Source organism: Pangasianodon hypophthalmus, chromosome 23, assembly GCF_027358585.1.
Source record: "Pangasianodon hypophthalmus isolate fPanHyp1 chromosome 23, fPanHyp1.pri, whole genome shotgun sequence".
NCBI classification, from domain to species: domain Eukaryota; kingdom Metazoa; phylum Chordata; class Actinopteri; order Siluriformes; family Pangasiidae; genus Pangasianodon; species Pangasianodon hypophthalmus.
Window position 1 is genome coordinate 6,696,760 of NC_069732.1, and position 17,407 is coordinate 6,714,166.

General features: G+C 38.0%; 1 protein-coding gene across 20 annotated transcripts in view; it reads right to left on the bottom strand.

Moving 5' to 3' along the window:
• The window catches only part of ptk2aa (protein tyrosine kinase 2aa), a 102,670-nt gene that overhangs the window by 8,254 nt on the left and 77,009 nt on the right, over positions 1-17,407 (bottom strand). For 7 of the 20 annotated variants that reach the window (XM_053228595.1, XM_053228592.1, XM_053228594.1 and 4 more), the window contains 14 exons: positions 15,771-15,788; positions 14,989-15,045; positions 11,527-11,550; positions 9,997-10,094; positions 9,548-9,632; positions 8,741-8,841; positions 8,464-8,579; positions 8,000-8,100; positions 7,175-7,264; positions 6,442-6,646; positions 5,345-5,456; positions 4,131-4,217; positions 2,495-2,632; positions 1,650-1,781 (listed from right to left, as the gene is read on the bottom strand). In XM_053228595.1, coding sequence (XP_053084570.1) covers positions 1,650-1,781; positions 2,495-2,632; positions 4,131-4,217; positions 5,345-5,456; positions 6,442-6,646; positions 7,175-7,264; positions 8,000-8,100; positions 8,464-8,579; positions 8,741-8,841; positions 9,548-9,632; positions 9,997-10,094; positions 11,527-11,550; positions 14,989-15,045; positions 15,771-15,788 — 1,364 coding nt within the window. The other 13 variants (XM_053228585.1, XM_053228590.1, XM_053228586.1 and 10 more) reach the window with 10 other exon arrangements.

The following is a 17,407-nucleotide window of genomic DNA, read 5'->3' on the forward strand; positions in this document are numbered from 1 at the left end:
TGAATCAGGACCAAGAAAAGCTGCCAGCATTCAGGCAATTTAAAATTAAATTAAATTAAGTTTTATTTACGTAGCTCTTTTTTACAATAGACATTGTCACAAAACAGATTTAGAGAAATCCAGATGTAGATTTAGATCCTCAACGATCAAGACAACGGTGGCAAGGAAAAACTCCCTGAGACAACATGAGGAAGAAACCTTCAGAGGAACCAGATTCAACAGTGAACCTTCTTCTAGGTGACATTGTATAGTGGGATTATAAAATAATTACAGCACACGGTATGTTGAAGTGCGTTTGCAGGATGTTCAGGATGAGCAGAGATGGGGATGAGCACAGGACAGTCTTTATGATCAGCAGCAGTTCCTATGTACAAATCTACAGTATCCAGGTGAGATTAGCCACTGATATAAGGGTGACACTGGACATAAACTGTGTCATTTTCTCTGCTAACTCTTAGATGTCTATTGATTGCATCACTAAGACTGCTCAAAATTCATTTCTAAGAAATACAACCTGGTTTAGTGAGAAAGCCTTTCTTGATGAATATGGATCTTAAACTTTTCAGATTGTGGGGTTAAAATGGAAACAGTACGGTCGCTTCTTCCACAACATCAGCCAAGCTGTTTCTAGAGGAGGAGTCTGATCCTGCAGGCCTGGCTGATCCCCACACGCAACACACTGAGGATTTACGGCTTTGTTTTTCATATTGCTATTTTGCTCAGTCAAGTCCAAATAAACACACACGCACACAGGCACAAAGACACATGCGTGCACCCACACACACTCACGCACGCACACACTCACGCAGGCGCATGTGCGCACACGTACGCACACGCACGCATGCACGCATGCAGACACGCGTGCACACATGCACAGATTGGTGGACAGGGCTCTGGGATTGTTTTCTCTGTGGGACAGAAGCAAAGAGCTGAACTGAGCTGAAGAGAGACCCAAGCTCAATTCTGCTGTACGCCTCCTCCATGTGGTGTTTTGTCTATGTAATAAAATTTGCAGCTGGTGAAATGCATGCCATTAACCACAGTATGTGCTCAAGTTGAAGAAAAGGTTTGGCAAAAAATCAAACTCAGCAATTTCCCTTTTACTCCAAATGTAATAGATTAGTTAGGACATGTTTTAATGTGAAAACATGTGTCGTTACTTTTGTACTGGTTCAATGAGCAAATATAATTAACAAGTCCTTCTTATTCAAAATCTTTACCATAAATATGTTCCTCCAACACTTCTAGTTTCTCACTGATGCTACTTGCTGATGTCGTGTAGGACACAGTAATACTTACTGTAAAGTATAAACACAAACAAAACTTCACTGGGTAGTTAAGGTAGCCATCTTTGAGAACCAGAATCACTTTTTGTGACTTTTTGGCCTTTTTCACCCATTAGGCATCTCCTCTCTAAGTTTGAAGGTTGATGACAACATAATTCCACTTTAAACTTAACAGACTATCCCAGTTACATTACATAACTTAACATTACAATTGAACACATGTATTAATGTTTTGGTATTTGCATTTATGGAAAAGATTTTGGATTAGTCATTTAGGGAAAGATTTTGCAACAGTCAGTAGCTACATTAGACTAATAAACATACAGTTTATATAGTCCTTTAAACATGCTAAGCTGAACTTACCAGGAAGCTTTCCTCGTGCTCCAGCCAGCGTTGATCCTCCTCCATCTGCTGCTGCTGCATCATCAACCTCTCCTCCATCAGGTGAGCCGGTAGCCCCTGACCCAGTGCCCGCATGTCCAGAGCACCTCCGTCCTAACACACACGCATGCACACACAAACACAGAGATTACATCTAGCTGTCGAGTCTGTCAGTAGAGAATATCTTAAAACAAGTTCATATATTTGTAATCAAACACTAAAAAAACACACCAATTACAAACAATAAAACATATAAATGTGCATAATAAACATGAGAATTATTTTACTTCTAGCAGTGATGTACCTAAAACAGGTACTCATAAAGCAAGCAGCAAATAATAAGAATTATAATCTTATTTTATATAGAGATTTTGGGCTAAAAATGAAAAAAAAAAGACTATAAATCTATGCAAAATACTACAAATAATGATAAAAAAAGACGATAAAAATGTTAAAAATAATACTTGCATAAATCGTTTTCTTTGAATGTGTGCAGAATTGATTAAACACAGCAGAGCAAGTCAGAGCAGTCAAAATACATTTTTTCTCAAAGCAAAAAGCAACATCTGCATAGAGGTTTGTCAAATAACAGTCGGTGGTTTGAACAGGAATTTTCTTAGTTGTGGACACATTGCAAATCCAGATGTAAATAAAATCACAAAGCAGCACCTGAAATGGATTAAAATCCCAAAACGAATGCCCTCCAAACAGTACTTTTGTAGTCAGAGTGGAACTTAATAGATAGCCAGTGAGAAAGACTGAGACCAGAAATTCCCCTACATCGTTCATATGTACTGTAACTCTGAGAACTGGTGGGTGACGCTCACCTCCATATTAGGAGACCACACAGGTACGTCTTGTCTGTGGTGGTTCCAGGTCTCATGTGGCTCCAGAACAGAGGCCTGGGCCGGGTATCCTCCACTGGGCATTGACGGCATGCCATGAGATCCAGGGTAGCCCGATCCCTTCAGCAGAGTAAAGTACAAATCAAAACAAGGACAAATGCCAGTGGAAAAAAAGCACAAAGCACAAAACAGATGTTTTTCTGCTTAAGAAGATCATCTCCAGAGAGAGAGAGAGAGATTATTTGCCTTAAATATATTGTTATGAATAAAATGTGATCTGCAGAAAAAATTCCCCATCACATCCATCAATGACTGCGGCTGAGTATTTACTTGACCTTTGACCGAGACCTAGATGCGATCTCGACAGTCTGGCCTCCTTTCTTCTCTCTTCCAAAGGAAGTAATAAACGAAAAGATACAAAAATAACCTCACATTAGCCAAGATTTTTACTCAGACTCCTTATAAGGCTAAAAGTGAGCACACTCTGGAGGAATAACAATAGAATCTAGATTAAGTTTACTGTTAATGGGTTTTTGTTCTTATTTTCTACAGAGGAATTCTGTGTCATGACAATAATTCCATGATAATAATTCCGTAATAATAATTCAGTTGTAAAAAAAGCAAAGAGAAAACGACTCCTGACATGCCGAGTTATGATGAATTGCTGCAGAATAGCTTCTCTGACTTTCTGTACAAGAGCAGCTGGAGACTGGCCTGGTAGCCTGGTAGTAATTATGTCAAGTGAAATTACATTTTTTTTTTCTTAAATTTCAATCCACTGAAATCAACAGTTTTAATCACAAATAAATTTTGCAAGAAAAGCTTTTCACTGACCTCATCATTAATGAGCCTTGACATGAATTTAAATACACTCTGGTGACACTCACGTCATGCAGCATTCCTGTTATTGCAACACTAAAGATCCAAAATGGAGGAAAGTTCTAATTTTGTGCAGATGTGGAATTTTTAGATAATATTTCCTGACACTATTTTAAAAAAAAAATAAGTGCAAGGTATGCAAGCAGTTGGGCCAAAAAAACCCCAAATGTACATAATGGTGTAATACACAGGACTTGGTTTAGTACCTCTAAACTAATTTAGGAAAGTTAAAATCCATTTACGTAGCTGACTAAAATTCTAAGCACAGCACAAATTACAACACAAAATTGTAACTGCACAAAATGAGGGACCATGGACTTTTGGTTCCCATTAAATGTCACACATCTCACTCATAAGAAAATACAAACTGCAGTTTTCTACTCAGACAACAACCCTGAGCTGCGCCAGTGTCGGCTGGCTGTGATATTAGATGGGAGGCTAAAATCTAATAGCTGTCAATAGCTTGACAATGAAACTATTGGAGTTGAGCAATGCATGATATCATAAGGTCTCATCGATGACATAATAAAATGGATATGGGGCAAAGTATTAGACACACACTTAAAGGCAGACAGGCAGCTGCATAACTGATTTCTAATTTTTTTTCAAGTCCTTAATGCGACTGGCTTCATGCCAGGTTTCTTCTGAATACCCAACATGGTCAACAGAAAAGATGTGACTATTTCACTTAAGCCAAAAATACTCCATTTTGATGGTTTTGTGGGTAGTGTGCAGTTACCTGGTAATGATTGTGCTGGCCAGCATGTTGAGGACTCGGGAAGAAACCTTCACTGGATCGGGGACTGGGATAACCGGGCCGGCTGGGCTGCAGCAAAAAAATAAAACAGAAGTCAAAAGAATGATCTAAAATGCTCTAAGTGCCAAATCTGTAGTGTATATCAGTTTATCTTAGAGCACATTCTTCACTGAATGCTGTTAGCCACTTCACTTTATACACAATGGAAACTGGACAACTATGACAGAGAATAAAAAAATGTGAAGTGCTGCTTTATTTTAGCTGGCAGTCCAGAGACAGCTGACATCTCACTGAACTTTCCTGGATAAAGACTCTTCCACTGCTCTGTGGAAATTAGATCAGCTAAGACTTTTCTAATTCATATAATAGACAGAATGTGTCTATTATATAAGACCGATAAAGGTACACTGGCTAATCAGAGTGACACGTTAAAGTAAGATTAAACATGGTGTCCTGGTTAGTGTGATTTTTGGAGGCGACAACTCAAATTCCAATGTTTAGTACCAGAAGCCTGTGTTTAGAACAGACTGTTCATTTCAAAACACACAACATAATAAATCAAAAGTACTTTCCAGACTTTGAGGTCTATTACAGACACATAAATGTTTGGCTATTAGTCCACCTTTTAAAGACTAACTGCAGCAACAGACAAATGGTGCAGTGCAAACTTATAATGAAAAGAACACAAATAGCCTATGTTCTTAAGTGTCAGAACAAATGGTTATTACACTGCATGAATTTATAAATCTCCCACCTAAAGCAATTTGATAAAATGATGTGACATGAAACTGCAAAGAACACATAAAAATCATTATTAAAACATACTTTTTTTAATGCCATATGCCAAAAGAGATTACTGGGATTCAATCCCAGAGTTTCAACAGGAAAGTTAATTTGTGATAATCTCATCACTGCTATAATAGGTAAGAGTACATCTATAAGTCAAATCTGCCCACAGAGGCACAAAACAATAATTGAAATTATTAAGAATCTGGTGGAGGGCCCTTTAATATTCATAATTCAAAGATAACTTAAACTGTGTAATATTGGCATATAATCTTTATATTTTTCTGGTCCTGAAATTAGCTCCGCCCTCAGTTGCAACAGACCTGCCAACAAATTGGCAGTAAAACAGTACTGTTGCTTTAAAATTACTCCTTTTAATCGTCTAGCACGATGATCACAGGGTATCTTACTTTGGGAGGAGCATCATCTGATCCACCCGAATCCCAGGACACTGTGACTTGACGCCTCATCTCCATACGCATGCGCTCCTCCTGCTGAGCTTTCTCCTCCTCCAGAATAGTGCTACACAGAAAAGGAGATATGCAAGATGTGAAAGGTATTTTAGTAAATTAAATGGACAGCTCTCTATAAAGTCCATTCTATTATAAAAATCAATATTTACGTCTTCTTTAAAGGTCACACCTTTTTGTAAGGGATTTGAAAGTTTCCACTTCCATCCCAACAGTATATATCACAGTAAACTCTAACTCCTGGCTTTTAGGCTTTTCTGCTCTCGCTAGTGTTAAAGGCCCTTCAGCAGGCTGTCTGTCCTCTGCTGTAACTCCTGGAGCCCAGGCACAGTTTAATGAGATGACATTGGTGCTGGCTGGTCCCTGTCTGCCCAGCATAACTTTATAAAGTGTCATCAGTAAGTGGCTCTAAGGTTTAAGTCTGACTTATACATCTACATCTGCAAATCTGCTCCATTTTGCTTTTGCACTAGTTCTTTTTTTGGGTTCTCATCCTAATTCCAACCCTATATCCTCCAATACCCTGCTTGATCAACTGGTGTTTGCTCTACACACTACACCGGAGAATCGTCAAATGTGTAGCTGATTTATGAAGGTGTTCAGCTCCTCTGTAAGCTATGTTTACCCTGTGCATGTTATGCAAATACATTTACATGCATCACTGCAGTATAAATCAGCTCTGACCTCTGCAAGCTTCCCTAGTGATACTATGTGTATTCAAAATCTCTATTTTACTGAAAATGTTACAGAGAAGTTGAGAAATTCCACTGTCTCCAAAACAAAAAAGTAAATAAGCACTGCTCTGTTAATGCCGAGTCTAGCACCATAAAGGTGGAGTGAAAAAATCATTTTAAATTTAGCAATAAAACAGTGACCCCTGGTGTTTCATAGTGCACACAGACAACCACACCACTTCCAATAAAAAAAATTACCTAACATTTACATTACAACATTTCCGGTTCTTCTCATATCTTTTTTTACAGCTCTGTAAGTCCCCATGTGTGTAAAACTGCTACATACATGAAAAGCAGGCTAACCTGAGCTGGGTCTTGAGCTCGGTGAAGCGTGGCCTCTTGCCTGGGTCATATGCCCAGCACTTGGTCATTAGGCTGTAAAGGGTGGGGGGGCAGTTGGGGGGCATGGCCAGGCGTTCGCCGTTCTCTATTCGCCCAATCACATCGTTGTTCTTTACACCTTGGAAGGGCTTGATGCCGTACATCAGTATCTCCCACATGCACACACCTGAGACAGAGTCACAGAGGAAATATAATAACTAAATAGTGATTAAATCTATCATTTTCAGGTTACTGCCGTCGATCATGTCAGGAAAGTTACAGAAAAAGATCCTCAACAATTTCTCAACAATCATTTTCACACATGTATCAATATGTTAAAGCTAATGCTTAAGCTACATGTGAAATGGAAATCTGGAAAATATTTACAGCATTAGTTCATTTAAACTTTACGCTAAAATATAAGTTACTTCAACGCCTTAGCAAAAAAGTCACACTCAAAATTAGCAAAAAAAAAAAAAAAAAAAAATCAAACAAATAATTAATACACTTTAAAAGTCTCACAGAGAAGTGCTGTATTCAATATAGGGCATTAAAATGGTGACCTAATAGATCATTACATAGTCAAAAGTATATATAAATAGGTCACTGACTCAATTAACTAATGACTATAATGTTTATATTACAGAACCCACCACACCATCTCTATATCATTATAAGAGAGAAGGTGCAGTACGTTATAAACTATCCAACTTACCGAACATCCACACGTCACTGGCTGAGGTAAAGCGGCGGAAGTTTATGGATTCTGGTGCCATCCATTTGATTGGCAGTTTCCCTTTGGAGGCTATTAAAAAAAAAAAAAAAAAAAAAAAAAAAAAGTTCACAGTTTGCACCTCATAATGTGTAATAAAAGGCTGTAAATTGTTTATTATGGTTTTAATGCCCAAAAACAGAAAAATTACCCTGGCAACCTATGTATGCTTTATTAAAAAATTCCATGGTCTGATCTGTTTATACATGATGTGCAAATAAAAAATGATATATATCTATATCTTTCTACTATCCTGTATGGCTCATATTTGTAGACGAGTGAGATCTCAATATCAGAGTCTCTATTCGCATCTTCATATTCATAGCTATTAATTTAATAACAGCCTGCACTGACAAAGTACTGAGAAAATCTCAGTTTTTAATGAAAATTAAGTTTGAACCAAATACCAATCTGTTTTTTTTAAACATGTTAATTGGTACATGTTTATCCTGGACCACCAGAGGGTGCTATAAGATAAGAAAATGAGCACTCTGGCTTATCATTAACCCAGCCATCGCACCTGTGTGAGGACCGAATTAAAACAATCCCTGACCATGTGAGAGGTAGAATCTGTCTGATGCTAAGTGAAACCCAAAAAACCTGATTTGGCAGTTGATTTTTTTTTTTTTAAGTGCGTGTTGCTAAACTGACCCACGAGGTGCAAACTGAGCCAAAGGACAGATGCAGTGTTGCAGAAATGAAATGTGTTCTGAATATTTGCACTAAGGAAAAAGAGAAAGTGGCCTTAGAGTCTGTAGGGCTTGTTACCTTTGTAATAGGAGCTGTCCTCCATGTACCTAGAGAGTCCAAAGTCTCCAAGTTTCACACAGTCTGCGGAAGACACTAACACATTCCTGGCAGCAATATCCCTGTAGGAAACATACACAGGCAGAGAGACGCACATGAATAAGCACATGACAAGCATACATATTACCACCTAATTTATTCATTTTATAACTGTTGTATCAAAATGTAGGGGCAGTAGGGGCGTGGTCATGCACCGGCTGTCAAGCTGGAGATGATGAGTGTGCAATGAGTGATTGTCTGTGTGTGGTTGCTGGCAGCCTATTTATGTGCTCTCACTATTTCAGCAGGCTGTCAGCCACCAGTGCGAGACAGAGCCCTGCAGAACAAACTTAAACTTGACCCGAAGAACTGAAGTGGTTGTGAGTTTAATTTTGTTGTATTTTGTATAAAATTAATGAAAATCGCTGAAAAGTGTTCTGTCTCACCTGTGCACGAATCTCTTGCTCTCCAGGTAAGCCAAAGCTGTACTCAACTGGTGGGCATACAAAATCAGTGATGCCAGATCCAGGTTGTATTTCCTTACTTGTAAGAATGACCTCAACTTAAGAAGACAAACAGCAACAACAACAACAAAAAACATCACCAAATATTCAGTTTACACTGAGTTATGAATAATGTACAGAGAAAGTTAATTAAGATACAGTGTTAATCCTGGTAATGCCTTGATAATTGATGAGCTAATCGTAAGCAAGTAGATCTTACCTCGCCAAGGGTGCAGAGTTCCATGATGATCCAGACTGGGTTCTCTGTGATTACACCAATCAGCTTGACAATGTGAGGATGGTCAAACTGCCGCATTGTCACTGTGGGATATGAAATCATTTAATATTAACTCAATTCTCTAGTTTGTAAAACCTGAGCCAGCTCCACAGACTAATTAAAAGGGTTGACCCTAAACTATGCGTAATTATTTAAAAGCAATCACTGTATAGAATTTCTGCTGCAAAACAGACACTTAATACTGATAGCTGTTCCTGAAGTCTTCTGACTTTAAATCAAATAATAAAATAGAAATGATAACACACTAGAATGAGGGCATTAATATAAACCTTCCAGCTGGAACTATTGTCAGAGCTGCTGTTATAGAAAATTAATTAACATCTTCTGACTAGAATCAGAATCGAGCATTCAACAGTGCTCTGATATAATAATAAATATTACTAAACAACAGCAAGGAACAATGATGCTCACTTAATCAGCAGTTAAATATGCTGAATAACAGAAAAACATTGTATGCTAGCAGACCATTTAACAGTGAATGCTGTACCTAAGAACCTAAAAACTATTTTGCTTGATGCAACCATTTACACTTTTAACATTTACATCAGGCTAAAATCAAACTCAAGTTCAGCTGGTTGCTGTGGTTTCAAAGTGGTTGATGACATCATCAGACTTCCTGATTCTCACGAAACAAAGGTGTTTTTGATTTTTGTGCAACTTCATTAAGCTGGTAATCCAACCTTTATAGGAAGTCATGGAGAATCTGCTGTAGTATGCTATCTTACTCACAGGCTTCCTGCAGGAATTTCTCCCGCACACTATCCGAGGTGCAGTTCTTGCATGTTTTAATGGCCACAGACAGTGAAGGGTTCTCCTGCAAATAACACAACATATAAACCATTCAACCACAAACCACGAGTCCGGTCAGGATGTCTGAGGGGAAGTCAACACAGAACTTTGTGTGGATGTATTTTAAAGAAAATTCCTTCACGGTGTGAATATTTATGTTGTGCCTCACTCATTGTATTGTATCCAGAACTTTTACAGCAGAATTTTAACTTCCTTAAAATGTATTCTAAATCATGGACAGAAATGTTGCTGGGCAAATTATGGGTTGAAACCTTATATCATCATCACAAAAACAAAGCATTCTTGGTGAATTGCAGTAAAATTGAGTTTAATGGTTTGGTTAGGCTGTGTTGGTTGTGAGTCGTTTCTGGGAAAGGGGTGGTGCTCACTGGGCTGGCGTAGATCCCCTGATGCACGTCTCCAAACTGCCCTTCTCCAATGCAGCGGCCCAGCTCGATGCGTTCCCGCTGGATCTCATAATCCCTCGCTGCACACACAAAGTACATATAACATACAGCATTAAAAAGTCAAATGAAAAATGTCAAATTTTTTTTTTTTTTTTTTTAATAAAATACGAAGGAACCGCGACACAGCATGCTAGTACTACAGCTGAGAGGCCACTGATTTATTTATTTTTATTTTCTAATATCAGAACAGCATATTGTATTGCAAGACATTGACATGCAAACTGGCTTATAGATAACTACACACTGGAACACTAGTATGTATGGCTAAACAGCAACTTTACAAATAAAATGTGTTGAATTCTTGATTGTGTTTGGCCAGAAGGTATTGATTAATTGTCTATAACTGCAGCTCTGAAAATAGTGCCGACTGCAAGGCAAATCACAGGTTTATGCTAATGCACTTGCTCTAATACACTAGAGCATTTTTATAGTAAGAACTTACATAGAGATCGTAGGACAGACATTAAACCACATAAAGAGATTAAAAAATGTGTGTAATTGTTGATATGGTGAAGGAGGTGAGGAGATGTTTATATAACAATTTTGGAGGGAGTCTCCAGTGTCTTCTGGAGTGAGGATGTTACAGTAAGATGACAAGCTGCATTTTTTTTTTTTTTTTGTTTTGTTTTGCCTAAATTACTTCATGAGAGAGAAAAAAGAGGCTGACAAGGGAATGACTGTTCATAGCTGTTCTAATGCAAGTGATAACAGGAATTAACTTGTTTCACAGACATTAAACATAACTATGTAACTGTAAGTACAATAAGTCTTCCTTTAACTAATAAAAAAAAAATCAAATGTGGGAAAATTGCTGTGTTATAAGAGGAACAAAACACTTTGGGATGTGCTGGTACAGGAAAATTCATTTCAGGGTGGTAACAATAACTGCATTGGGCCACATCATACTACCCTGTCGCTGATCATTTTCCTATAATAGCATGCCCACAAGGGGTTTGTTCCTTACTTATTAAATTAAATCAACTGAATGCAATACATTTCTACTACTACTGTAACTACTGCAATATTGTCAGTTTTACAAACACACTTATACCTAGCTTTCTCAAAGTTAAACAGGTTTTAGCTAATACATGAGTGTGTAAACCGAGATGAAGCTGAAATTGTGTAAAGACCCCTCAGAGTAAACAGACATTGCAACAATCATCTGTACAAGGTGAAGGCATGCTGAGTGACCTGGGCTAATATCAGTCAAACATCTCATATGTAAGAGTGCTGCTGCAGCACCAACTTTACTCTTTGCCTGCTGTAACTGGACTAGTAGTGAAAAGATAAATATTTCTCTTAGATCAGCTCTCTTACTTTGAGAAGTGTGAGCCAGATTAACCTCAGGTCTATCACAACAAAACAAAAGCAATCAGCACCACCACGAGAAGACAGAAACAAGAAAAGAAAAGGGAAGGAAAAAAAAACAACAAAACAAGAAAGGAAGGTTACCTTTGTCTACTCCATACCACTCGGCTGGGGGATTACGGTAGGGAGAAAAGTGAGAGAGCTGGCTTTTAGAACTGATCAGAATTAGACACAAAGCATGAAAGAGACAGAATGATAGAAAAGATGACTAAAAGCACAGGCGTAGCTTACGCTGAGGAGACTGTTAAAAATCTTTTATATAAAAACTTGCAGCAAAAACTGATCCAAATGCTTTCTAATTATATCAGTTTAGCCCTTATTCATGCTGTTAGTTTCTGTAATAAAATGTCTCACTATGATAAAACTCTCTCTTGGATGTCTATAGATGTCACAGCTTGTTCTTCCGATCAGGATTCTTTTTCCTAAAAACAAATGTTTGCATCACATACAGCAGCATGATCACAAAAATGTATCATAAATTTATTTACTGTAAACTATGATCATGATATTGTTACATAAATGCTATTAAAATGGCCAATTTATTCAAAGCTAGTGTGGACTTAACCACTAGTTAAAATGAAAGCATATCTTTTTTGAGGAGATAAAATCACTTCAGAAACTCTTGTATGGCAAATCGGATTGGTTTCTATTTATATAATTCTGTTTTTTTTTTTTTTTTTTTGCCTTGTCCCCAGCACTTTTCAAAACAGCAAAGTTACGCCCGTGCTTACTAGGTCCTAGTTAACACCAGTGAGCTTTAGGAATAAGTAAAGTGATGTGACTCTGTCAGCTAGAGAGGTTTAAAAGAGAAAGACTACATAAACATAAACAGGACAAACAGTAAATGGTAATGAATGTCTATGCAGGCACTATAGAGTGTCATGTAAGCAAAGCAAAATTATGCACAAGACAGACATCATTTCAGCAGTGAATAATGATTTTCTGTAAATAAGCCTGAAATATGACTCACACATAGACCTATTCTTACAATGTAATCTGACTGTTGAAGAGAGAGAAGAGTGTGTTTCTCTCTCTCTCTCTCTCTCTCTCTCACAGACAAAATAAAAAAATGAAAATACTAGCTTAATTTTTCTTCATGGGGACTAGACAAATGTCTCAAAAATAACACTAAGGTCTGCACACTAGTTATTTCCACTTGAATTTTCACGCATCATATTTTAATGAGTTTTTTCAGGGGAGCTAACCAGTAATCTAACAGTATTTTAGATGTACAAATTTTAATTCTTTTATAGCAGCCTAATATCCTCATGAGTTCAAAATGGTCATGTATTTATCATCATGGAGAACTAAAACTTTAAAAACCCACTTTGCTAGGCTGAGTGTTGTATCTTGTGATGTGCCTGTAGCAGTATTTAGTGCAGAGGCTCTCTGTGCATCACACTCATGAGACACTGAGCACCAGCATTCTTAAGGAAATGACTCACTCTGTAATAACACTCCGGCTATACCGTACTACTGCCTCCTGTCACCATCATACTGACTCACTGATGCATACACACTTCACACATAGCATGGCACTGTACAGGACTTTATACCTGAGGCTAATAAACATCCCAGTCCTTCACATTCACTGTCTCAGCCTTAAAGTCTCCTCCTCAAAACCATACACATGACATAAGAGAACTGAAAAACACCACTGTGGGAAATTCTGTGCCAAGGAAGGTATAATAACACACCTGATTCAGTAAAAATATGAAACGTGAATCTTTAATTTTGTTAGCAACATGGCTGAACTTAGCAAAGACTTTACTTTAGGTAAGTAATTGATTGTTAACTTAATAAACTGACCACACTGTCCCATTCAGGGCTTATTCCCACCTCTTGCACAGTGTTCCTGGGACAGGCTATGGATCCACTTGCACTGACCAGGATAAAGTGCTTACTGGGATGCAGGAAGGAGTAGGAAGGGAAAATCCTTATATACTAGATCTGAAAATGAACATTTTTCTTATCTCAACAACAAGTGAAGTTCTAGCATTTCAAAATCTGTTTACCCTTCATCCAGAGCATCATGGATATTTTGACAGCCAGTACCTGATTACAGACTGACTCGATTAGGCTTATGTCAGTTTTGGTATGGCATGTAGCTATCCAACAACTTGATCAATGTGTGACATTCATTGTATGAGGGAGTCGCACTGAGCTAGCAAGATTTGCAGACACTTTGGACAGACTGACTGCATTTGTTAAACCGGCTCATACCACAGCATGAGCTTTGCAGGAAGATAGCCTAGGCAACATTACAAAGTAAACTAAAAAAAAAATGTTTGCACGTCATTTTTGGTGAAATATATGTGTATTTTCTTAAATTTGGTCAAAACCCAATTTTTTGTCTTTTTCCTGTATAAAAAACTCTGTAGATGTGCAAAAAGAACTAACAGACATGCAGGCACACCTCCATCTGCTTTTGGTTAATGCATTTGACTTAAATATCATTTTACAGTTCTTGAGGTGTGGTGCTGGTTAATGCTACATGCCCTCAATCTACAACTGTTCACTGGAGCTGGGTAGAAGCATTTTGCGTGCAGTGCTGAAATGCTGCTGGTTTGGAGCCTGAAACTGTTCTGGGGGGTTGGTCTCATTCTGTCTCCATGACAACCACTCAATCAACTTGTAATTGTCATGACTGCCATGAGGGGATTTTAAAGAATATTTTTGAAAAAAAGATAAGCAAATGAAATACTGCAACAATGAATACACTCTATTAAACAACAAATTATTTGCTTAGCTAATGCTAAATAAATAATTTAGAGCAACTATGCACTTATCATACCAGAGATCTGTCTGTACTGGATGCAGATGGTGAATGATTTGACGTCTATGGTTGTTATTTTGATGCCAGACGTTACAAAACGACAGTAACATCAGCACCAGTACTGACTCAGTGGGGAGAGGGGTAATGAGAAAAGTTTTCCCTGCTAATTTACTTAAATTAATGTTATTGCTACAGCATTTTAGGATTTGCAGAAAGATCATTAAACACCTTGAGCATTTGATTAGAAACACACTTTCTTTAACCATGAACATAATTATTATAAATTAAACAGACTGAAATAATATGTAGCTGAATGTATTATGAGAGCGAGAGTGATGTTTTCAGTATGGTTGATTATTTTGGTTCATTTGTGTCAAGGCTGTGTTTTATATTATATGTAGATAAATAATTAGTTTATCTATAATCAATGAGTCTACATGCAAAAAGCCTATTCTTGTCTATTACCACATTCTTAACTGCCTTCCCAGAGAAACTGACTAAGTACTCTGGTATTTGGGAGTTGGATATTTTAAAGCTCTCTGGCCACCACATGAACAAACCAAACAAGCCAGGCAAAAAAAAAAAAAAAAGAAATCGGCTCAGCGAGCCATGTTCACAAGAGTTTTGGCGTGAGCCGGACAGCAACATCTGGGTCCCAGGATAGTCTGTGATAATACGCACAAGCACTCACATGCACATACACACACACTCTCTTACTTTTTTTTTTTTCTCCATACTCAGCGTAAAAAAAGTTCGCATTTAAGACTTACTGGAAGGCATTGTGTATGTGTCCTCCTCGTCTATGATCTCTGCATAGTCGTCTGTTTCTGTGGGGAGACAAGAGGCAGCAGTCAGAACGGCACGTCACAACACCACACAACGCAACAGCGGCCAGTCTGAACCTACACACCACCTAGAGCAGTAAACACCCGTGTACTCTTCCACTGGCCCCAAATGAAAATAAACAAGCGAGTCAGCCTGGGAAGTCCTGCACAATCACGCCCACACGACTGGACACACAGACACACAGACACACACACACAGACTAATGCAAAGCTCTAAAGTGTAGCTTCTCTCCTTCCACTCTCTCTACGCAGTCTGCTCATGCACTCGTGTGGTGCATATTTATCTGTCTGCCTGTCTGGCCAATCACAGAGCAGCACGGTTGTGTGAGGGAGGAGAGAAGGAAGGAAGTGACTCCTCCGTCCCTCCCTCGTTCCGTCTGATTTGGCAACCTGTCTTGAAACAATCTGGGTCACTTCTTCATTTCATTTTTTTTTTTGTAGTCTCCCCCATATGCTAAGTTGATTTTTTTTTAAACAAGAATGTGCATGGAAATGGAAAAAGAGAGATTTATACAATATTTATTGAGAGTCGAAAGCTCTATTTCAACCTGCACAGAAAGAAGAACACAAAAATAAACAGATCTACAAACTAAGCTATAACAAAAAAAAAAATATGTCTACACATCTCTATAGTGTTGATTCTCACATCTAGCAGTTAGTGTCAGATCAAGGTGAAAACATGCAAGATTAAAGGCGTAAGACTTTACCATCCCCACTAATATCTTCTGCAGGTCCGAAGAGGGCATGCAAACAGAGGAGAGACAGAGGGAAGAAAAAAGAGGAGAGGTTACTGCATCATAACATCTTCAAGTGCACATGACATTCAACATGGAGGTTAATGAGGTTAATACAGACACTCTTAGCTGTCCAGTCAAAAAGTACTGAAAGCAAGTAGGAATATTTCTGTAAGGAATTAGGCAGCTGTGTGGCCGTGTTGATGGAACGTGTGGGGGTTTGACTAAAGTTTGGACCTGAAGACCAGCATGGCGCAATTCTGCCGACACCTGGAGCATGATCGAAAAAGCAAAATATTCTGTTATGCTTCCAAATTCCCCAGAAATCAAATGGTACATACGCAGATTGTGGCACAATCTGTTTTTGAAGGAATGTGGTGGGTGTTGCGCAGGGATCAGCATTTTAAACCTTTTTTGTAATTTGAATGTTCATAATTTTAGCAAAGAGCATTTGAGTATTCCAATAAGAAATGCTGTATACTACGATGAATAATAAATAAAATAAAACAGCAGGTTTAACATTTCAAGAACTTGGCATTATAAGGTTCTGACTTTTACAGCAAAAATGAGTTAAATATGATATTTACATGCCACTAAATATATGTGAAAGATTTTACACCTGCTTAGTCATGCAATTATTCAATCAGTCAATTATGAGGCAACAGCACAATGCATAAAATCATACAGATACAGGTCAAGAGCTTCACTTAATGTTCAAAACTTCAGGGAAAAAAAAGTTCTCAGCAACTTTGACCATGGCATCCTTGTTGGTGCCAGAAGGGATGGTTTGAGTATTTCAGAAACTGCAGATCTCTGGAGATTTTCACAACCAACAGTCTCTAGAGTTTACACAGAATGGTGCGAAAAACAACAACAACAAAATCGAATGAGCAGCTGTTCTGTTGTTGGAAATGCCTTGCTGATGAGAGAGATCAGAGCAGAATGGACAGATTGGTTTGAGCTGACAAGAAGGTAACTCAAACACTCTTTACAACCATGGTGAGAAGAAAAGCACCTCAGGCCACACACAACACGCTGAACCTTGAGGCAGACAGCCTACAGCAGCAGCAGACCACATCGGATTGCGCTCCTGTCAGCCAAGAACAGGAATCGAAGGCTATAGCGGGGCACAGACTCACTGAAACTGGACGAAAATTGAAAAAAGAACCAAATCTTATTCAATACTTATTCAGGGTCAAATCTTTATCTTAATTATCTTCAAATCAAAGTCAACTTCCAAGGTAATTCCAAGGTCTTGGTTTATTGTGCCCAGTCATAAACTGACCAATATTTTGCAACTGATCTGTCTGTGAACCATATAAATGAAGAATGGGACCTGATAATACATTCCTATCAGGAAAATACTTTAAATGTGGTATAAAAAGTAGCTTTAAAGAAGAATAATTTACTATTACTGTATGACTTGGAAGATAATAAATGATGAATGACTAATAATGTTATTAATGTTAAGGTGATAATTACATAAAGCATCTGATGCTGCTTATCTGGCTTTGAGAGAGCTATAATTAGCTAACTGCCTCCAAGTCACACTGTAATATTACTGTTATTAGTGAACAGCCTCTGAGGAATATAGCAATAGTAACATATCT